The 8,454-nt window shown below is 31.1% G+C and overlaps 1 protein-coding gene across 1 annotated transcript; it reads right to left on the bottom strand.

Annotated features, from left to right (window-relative positions):
- Positions 1–75: 75 nt before the first annotated feature.
- On the bottom strand, positions 76–3,474 carry LOC108338157 (aspartic proteinase Asp1). Its single transcript, XM_017574892.2, has 9 exons — positions 3,098–3,474; positions 2,325–2,442; positions 2,014–2,240; positions 1,342–1,575; positions 1,097–1,235; positions 790–984; positions 644–716; positions 462–549; positions 76–379 (listed from the first exon to the last, which is right to left on the bottom strand). Exons 1-9 carry the CDS (start codon positions 3,277–3,279, stop codon positions 274–276), a joined length of 1,362 nt encoding a protein of 453 aa, XP_017430381.1. The 5' UTR covers positions 3,280–3,474; the 3' UTR covers positions 76–273.
- Between the last annotated feature and the right edge of the window lie 4,980 nt (positions 3,475–8,454).

Below are 8,454 nucleotides of genomic sequence, written 5' to 3'. Positions count from 1 at the left end.
TGGAAGCGGTGAAGCCCTGTCAGCTAATTTAAGGGAATAGGTAGTTGCTGCTGAAAGGTTTTGAGGCCGCACGACTAAATGAAACTGTTGCTAGCAAGGATTGGTAACTGTAGCTTGTGTCATTTGGTAGTTATCATATACAAATTCACAAAATGAAGCTTATGAAGCTCAAAATATTGTACTAAGGTGACAAAAGAATCTATGTATATATGTTGTTCCACATGGAATTATAGATGCTCTCAAGTGTACATCCGAGCACCCTTTCCCAACAGCTCATTGATCGTCTATATTTTCAAAAGATGCAGGGTAACCGTTCCCAAATATACCCAAATTGGCTGCGTATGGGTGTGGAAAATCGCCTTCCAAATCACGTTCCACACTGGTAATGAGAAAAAAAAAACACTCTGGTAAACACTTGATGTTCAAAATGATATAAGAAATCATAATGTAAAACATATTACTTGGGAAGCCTATCACAATTTGAAGAAGCCCATCCAATCTGCTGCTTCTCGTTGTCATAAATGACCATTTTATCTTGTAAAGAAATGTCTGAGATCGACAAAAAGGTGTATTGCCATCAAAACGACAAATAACGAGAAACAAAAGTGGAATTTGTTTATACTTAACATTAGACATGCCTTACCTCCTATTATGTTGAGATTTTCAAGTCCTACTTCGGTGCCATCAAGAATCCCAAAGCAGACATTGCCATGTTTCTGTGAAAGTGCAGTATGTTAGCCTATCTCATTTGTTCTCTTAACTACAGATTTAGTCTTAAACGGATCTCACAGTGATAATAAGATAAGCTTCTGGCGGAAGGTGCATCTGCACATTCTTAGTTTTTGTGAAGATAAATGCTAGGGGTTTGAAGTATTTCTTGACATCACTTAACGATTTGAAAGATTTTGGACCCTTCCAACAAACTGGAAGTGATGGATCATCGGTTGCTCTTGTCAACTGTTTCCCCTTTAAATCATCCGACACCTGTATCATCGATCAAGGATAATTAACTGAAGATGGCGGAATAAATATATGTAGAACATATAAGACAATGAAATTGATGGCTAAAATTGAGGCTTTCCAGTTTCCATCTTACCAGATTTACAACAGCTTGATACACCAGGGAGTTGAAATATGTGTAAGAGCTCCCGCTATCGAAGATAAGTTGAAGACCCTTAACTTTCGTAGCTTTTCCATTGAACAACAGCTCTGCTGGTCCTGAGCTGTAGTGTTTTCTGAAACAATTATTGTTTGCAAGCATTCATGAGTGGCAACAGATGATGCATGTCTGAAAAAAATAACATCTAAGAAAGAACAAATAACATCAATTTTAAAACTTACTCCGAAGAAGTATGCAGCATGGTTGTCCAAAAAATTCCTGAAGTGGGAACGGGATCATCTCCAAAGAATAAAAACCCTCCTCCTCTTGAACTTAGGCAGTGTCCAACTACATTGCGTATCAGACCTAAAGAATGAAGCTGAGTTAAAATGCTTGCTCTGCCATTGCCAAGGCCAATGACTCCTGCTGTAGAAGGTGGGGAGGTAGAACCAGCATACTTTTGATCATATCCGCACCTAGCCATGCATCACACAAAGAAACTCTTAAATTATTCACAAATCCTGTGAGCAGATCAATTTTGTTGTGTTGCCCTATTTACTTATGCAAAATTTCACCATATTTTTATTAGCATCGTAACTTCACCAATAATTAACTAATTATGTCTCATTAGAATAAGCTTCTGTATAAACACTTGTATAAGAAGAAAACTACAAGCAAAAGTGAATTGAGCTTTTCCTATGACCTAAAATCATCTCATGCAGCAAGTTTAGAAAATTTAGATGAGAGAATTTCCATAAAAGTGCAGAAGTTAGTTTTAGCTCATGTGGGGTCAATCGTTTTACCTGCTTATTTTCTTTGTCTATAAGCGTTAATGTATAAGTTTATCCAAAAAAGAACCCTAACAGCAGATACACAACCAGTGTGATTCACGCAGATGTAAAGAAAACACTCACCCAAAGGCTATCTTAGGGCGGACCACAGAGCCATTGGTGAATTGAAAATTAATGTAGTCCCGGACTAGCACACCCAGAGATGATCCATTATCTGCATACTCAACTTCATAGTCACATTGGTCATCTGGGGAAGCACAATTATGGTCTGTTGGTAAGTGCACTTCAGAACACAATTGTTCCGCACATTGCACAAGGTTGTGATTGGGTTTATAAAGTTGGTCACGAGGCTGCAAAAATTTAACACCAGCTGAATACTGATTCTGAGGATAGAATTTAGAAACAGGCCTAATCTTAGTTTAAGCATTGCATACCTTTGTGCAACCTTTACATGGTGCATCACATTGAACCCAAGTGATGTCACTACCCGAATCTATGTCAAGGTCGTAAGGCTTGGCCGGATAGCCAATGTTGAGAGTCACTGTGTAATGCCTGCATAAACAAGATTAAGATATTTTTCACGAAATCATCATAATTTAAACTTAACATTAAAAAATCTAGAGATAAAGAACAATTTATAAAAGAAGTCAACCTTACTTTACTTAAGTACCTGGTTTGGGGAGGATATATTAGACTTGAACTTAGTTCTCAATACACCAATTCACTTTAGAAATTCAACAACCATATTTCTTTGTGTTTACCCCAAAACAGGCATAAGAAAAAAGTGACTTATTTTGTTAACAGAGATGGGGTCCAATTACCCCACCCTTCAAAAATAAAGGACTACGGAAAAAAGGTTAAGAGGTTAGTCACACCTACTTTTCCTTCTTCTCTAACTAAATTATAAATTGAATGGTAGGTAAAACTCAATGATACAGCCATGAAAAGTCTAAGACTAGATCAGGGATCAAATTACAAGAGCTGATGAAAAGCAGAATCAGTTTTTTTTTTCCTATTTTTAAAAAAATATTAGAACACAGGTCAAGGATGTTTCATAAGCACAGCTCAACTTAGAATAGAAATACCAGAACAAAGTCATCCAAGAAAAAGAAAACATTAAATCATACTAAACAAGAACTGAGAAAAAGTTAAACAGTGAGAAAGTGATTAAGTTTGAAGAAAAAGTCATGGTAGAATAACAACATACCCAAGAGGGTACACATTTCCTTGAACTTTGAAAACAGCTGAGGAGGAAAGGCGATGGGTGGCGAGGTTCTTGGCTTTGTGGGGTTGATTGGCTGCTGAGAAAGAGAGTGGGAAAATGGCAGAAAATAGAAGAAATAATAGGAAAAGCGTGTGCCATGTTATTCCCCTGCTTCTAAAATCCATACTTGGAAAGAACTTTATGAATGAAAAGGGGGAAAAAAGGTAGCAATGATTCAAGCAAAGGTTGTCTTCGAAAGAAGTGAACAAATGAAGAAAGAAAAGGAAAACGAAGGATTTTGGTTGGGAGACTGAAATGTAAAACGGCACTCTGCTATGCGGTGTCTACTTTTCTAGTTTGAGTTTTCTGTCAGGTGCAGTTGGCACATAACAACGTTATTTAATGTTGTAGTTGAATTTTTTTTTATAAAGTTTGTCAATTTTGAAAGTTACTAAGAATTTTTATATTCATAAACCATGGATATAGCAAATTGTGATTTCTAAAAGTAGTTATTACAGTGTACGCTAGATAAGAAATACTTACATGAATTTCTTGAAAAAAAACTGTTATTTTTCTATAATTTTATTTTTCTACCATGTTAAATAATATAATAAGAACAATCTGACATTTTCTTGCAGTATTTAAATTTTTTTTATTTTAAACATTATTCCTGTATTAACTGTATACGCTAATTTAATTACTTTACTTTTTTTTATTAAATCTTTACTGTATATACTTTTTTTTTATTAATATACTCAGCCGATACAGCTTGGATTATAGATTTAATACCATTTTTTATTTCTATTTTCGTCGACAACGTTTTTTTTCGTATATATATTCAATTTGATTTTTCTTTTTCATAACGTCGTCGTTAGTAAAGAGTGTATCTTTGTAAAAAAAAAATTATTTTTTAAAACTTGTAAATTTTTAATTTTTTCTTAATTTAAAAAATAGTTGTCACATGATATTGTGAGTATAACGTGTTAATGTACTGTATTTAATTTAATCTCAATTTTCATTAATATTATTTAATTTAATTTTAATTTTTGTTAATTTTATTCTATTCGATTCCATTTTATCTTTTTCTAAATAAAGATTAAATTTAATTTTTATTAAATATTTTCATTATTTTTAAACTAATACTAACTATATTGGAACATAATTATTATATTTATGTTTGATTTTACCTCAATGCAAAAAAATAGGATTAGAGTTGGTTCAAAAATAATCAAAAATTATCCTACTAATTTTAAAAATTATAAAAAAATATCATTCCAATTTTATAAACAAATTAATTTTTTTTCTAATTTTAGAAATAAATTAGAATTTTCCTTCTAATTTTAAAAATAATGAAAATTTTACTTATAATTTTAAAAATCATAAAGTACTTTTCTTATAATTTTAAAAATAGTGAAGAAATTCCCCTCTAATTTTAAAAATAATGAAGCATTTTTCTTCTAATTTTAAAAATAATGAAGAGTTTTCTTTCTAATTTTAAAATTAATGAAGAATTTTCATTATAATTTTAAAATAATGAAGAATTGTCCTTCTAACTCTAAAAATAATAAAGAATTTTTCTTCTAATTTTAAAAATAATGAAGAATTATCCTTCTAATTTTAAAAATAATGAATAATTTTATTTCTAATTTTAAAAATAATGAAGAATGATCCTTCTAACTTTAAAAATAAAAAAGTTCTTTTAATCTTAAAAATAATGAAAAAAATTTCATTTACTTTTGAAATAATGAAGATTTATTCTTCTAAAATTTAAAATTGAAATTAAATTAAAAAATATTAACATAAATTAGGACTAAATTGAATAGACATTGACATGTGCCATTGATGTTGACACGTGACACTGATATTGACTTAATATGTGACACTAACATTGTCTTCACATGTGGCACTAACGTTGCTACATGACACAATATTGTCTTAACACGTGGACAAATTTTTTTAAATTAAGAAAAAAATGTAAAAAGATTTAAAAAAATAATAAACAATTTTAAAAAAAATTAAAAACCCATAAACTAGCATGTGGCACACATGATTTATCTGTCGTTAGCTATTCATGAAAAGTAATAAAATTGAACATAAATTATGAAAATTGAGACCACATTGAATACTTGAAAAAATGAATCTCACATTTAACAAAGTGGATGAAATAGAAACTAGTATTAAACCTTGATTATATTGTTGTTATTTTAGTGAATTTTGTTTTTTCATTTAGGATTTGATAAAGCGTATTTTTATTTATAAACACTAAACGTGAAATGAAAAAAAATATATCCACAATAAACATCGAACCCAGTTCCAATATTTTCTTATCAATTACTTGTTACACGTTATCAATTATTATGTTTCATAATGCACATTTCGGTAACCTATTCCAAATTTTCTTTCACGATTGCATATTTTTCATTCATAGATCTCATTCGTCTCGGAATCTCCATTATAGTGTGGCTTTGAGGACAACTGATTTTGGAAAAAACAACGTAACATTTGTAATGTCTCAATTTTAGGGTGTCACAAGTTATTCAAAAACCGAAAATGTCAAACTTTTTATCATAGCGTGAAAACACATTTTTCAAAACCTTAATATTTAAGCATACATAATTGATTCAAAGCATATGAGTTCCAAAAGCTTATATAATTACATTATTCAAAATAATAGAAATTGTAAGAAAAGTACTAATGGCAACCATCTCACTAAAGATCCCATCACAAGAAGCATGGCCAAACAAATACAAGAAGAGTCAAACAAAGAAGGTGAAGTCATAGTCAAATTCTTCTTTTCATGTGCCATATTGAATAAGTTTTAGGCTTGTATTTGGGTCTAGTAGTATAGGATTTTATTTGGGCCTTCGGCCTAGTAGTATAGGTTTGATCGTGCCTTGTATTTTGGGTCAAGAAGAATAGAGTTTTGACCAACCAAGTCAACAAAGGGCCAAGGCCCAATGTTGACCTTGTTTGGACGTCTTTTTTGGTGAGTTGACCAAGGGGTCAACTTTTTGGACAAGCTTGGAGGCCAAGGAGTCATTTTCGTACAAGACATGTGGAAGCACCCTATTGGAGAGTGTTTACTCCTAGTTAGTGGCCATGTGTCACTCTAAGAATGGAGAATTTTTCCATAGGTAGTGACCACATGTCACTCTCTCATTTGAGAGGATTTTTGCCACTTGTCTCCCTCCTATTGGAGATGATTTCTTCTTTCTCTCCAAGCCAACCAAGGTGGCTCTTTTAGGTTAAAGTTTCTGCCTATTTTGAGATACCTTAACCTATAAGTAGAAGTGCTCTCCATCATGTAATTACCTTGGAAATTATAGTAAAGTTATTTTGGTATTTTGTGCACACAACCTCTTCTAAGGTTACCCTAGGCTAGAGTAACCCAAGTGGCCTCCTCTAGCTACCTTCCTCTAAGACTTGGCCCAATCTTTCTTAGAGAACCCTAAACACTTCATCCTTCACCATTCAACACATTGAAATCGTAAACCTTCTACCTTCATCTACCATCATTTTGCAAACCATCATAAAAATCGTGAGCATCTTGAATACATGGCTTAGTTGCTTCTATCTAGATTTAGCTTTCCTAGCTAGAGCATTGCCATCAAGTAGCCCCTATATATCAAGCCAATAGTGGGTGAATTAGATTTCAAAAACTTTTTAAATCTTTAAAAAATCTTAAATCTTGAAATCACTAATCAAAGGTATTTGAACTAATCAAAGGTATTTGAACCAATCAAGTAAAAAAATAAAAAGAAAGACTAAAAACACACAGATTTATATTGGTTCAACTCTTCACAAGCCTACATCCAATCTTTCCTCAACAACCTTAGTTGGGGAGTAATCCATTAATCAAGATTTGAGTTCAAGAATACAATTATACATTCAATTGCTTTCCTCACCACATTCAAATCTTAATACAACCAATACAAGAGAGGATACACTCACTCTCAATCAATACAAGAGATGATACACTCAATCTCTATCCTGGCCTACCCAACACAAGTATTAAATCACACAAAATGAATAAGAACTTGATGAGATTACGCTCAAGTAGTGCAAAAATATCATAACAAATAAGCTCCAATGAGTCTTGATGGATTTCTTAAATCCTTATTCACCAATGTTGCTTTAAACCTCCAAGAACTCTTCTTGAGAATGCTTATACTAAAAAATCAGAGAGAATGTTAGTATTTGCCAATTAAAACGTTAAAGAGTCAGGTCTCTAATATGATTTATATAGAAAATTAGATCCTGTTACAGTTTAATTGATTATATTAATATCATTATCGATTATGCTTTTCTGTCTGTTTTAATCGATTAGATCATTTATATAATCAATTATTTTTGACATTTATGCTTAATACTACTTCTATCAATTAACCTAATAGATTAGGTTGCTATCATAATGGATTATACTATTGTTTCTGTTTTAATTAATTATGTCACTTATGTAATTTATTAAACTAACACTATGCCTTGTTTCATTTCCATTCACCTTGTTTAACAAATTAGACTATTTGCATAATAGATTATGTTTATCTCTCTGTTTTAATCGATTATGCTAGTTATGTGATAGATTATAACAGATAGTTTTGCCCTGTTTTTGCTTTCTATGTGTTTTGGCTTCTTTTAATGAATTAGATTACTTAAGTAACCGATTAATACTACCATAAATATAGACTCTTGATATGTTTAGGACTATTTCATTCATCCTCTCATGATTAATACATCTAACACAAACATAGTTAATGTTTCAAACATTTTTTTACAAATTATGTTGTGTAAGAATGATTAGAAATTAACTGTTGATAAGGGGAGCTTTAACCTCCTTATATATTTGTTTTTTATGATGAACAATAGAATGGTTTTATGATTTCTTGCACAACAAATGACGTAACAATTGTTTTATCTTTATTATGTTTGTGCTTGATATATGAATTCATTATTGTTGAATGAATCATGCTTAAACAGATTAATAATCTCATTTTTTGTTGAAATAATTGATTAAACATGGTATATAATCTGTTAGATTTAACAAGATCACTTAGTAAGCTTAACAGGGGCAAACTGTTTTATATTAATCGATTATACAAGGTATATAACCGATTAGAATAGAAAGGAAGCCATAATTTGTTTCATAAGTGAGATAATCTGTTAAGAATGGAAGTTGGATAGACAATATGCTTAAGTGTTAGAATAATCTATTACATAAGTTTCCTAATGGATTAAATCAATTTACATAGTCTAATCCTTTGAATTTATAGCCCGATATATTATAACGGTCAAATGAATCATTACTAGCTTAAGTGTTTAGATAATCAATTATATGCTCAAGATAATTTGTTAAAACAAAA

Source organism: Vigna angularis, chromosome 7 (genome assembly GCF_016808095.1).
Source record: "Vigna angularis cultivar LongXiaoDou No.4 chromosome 7, ASM1680809v1, whole genome shotgun sequence".
NCBI classification, from domain to species: domain Eukaryota; kingdom Viridiplantae; phylum Streptophyta; class Magnoliopsida; order Fabales; family Fabaceae; genus Vigna; species Vigna angularis.
This window is presented reverse-complemented; position numbering and strand designations above follow the sequence as displayed.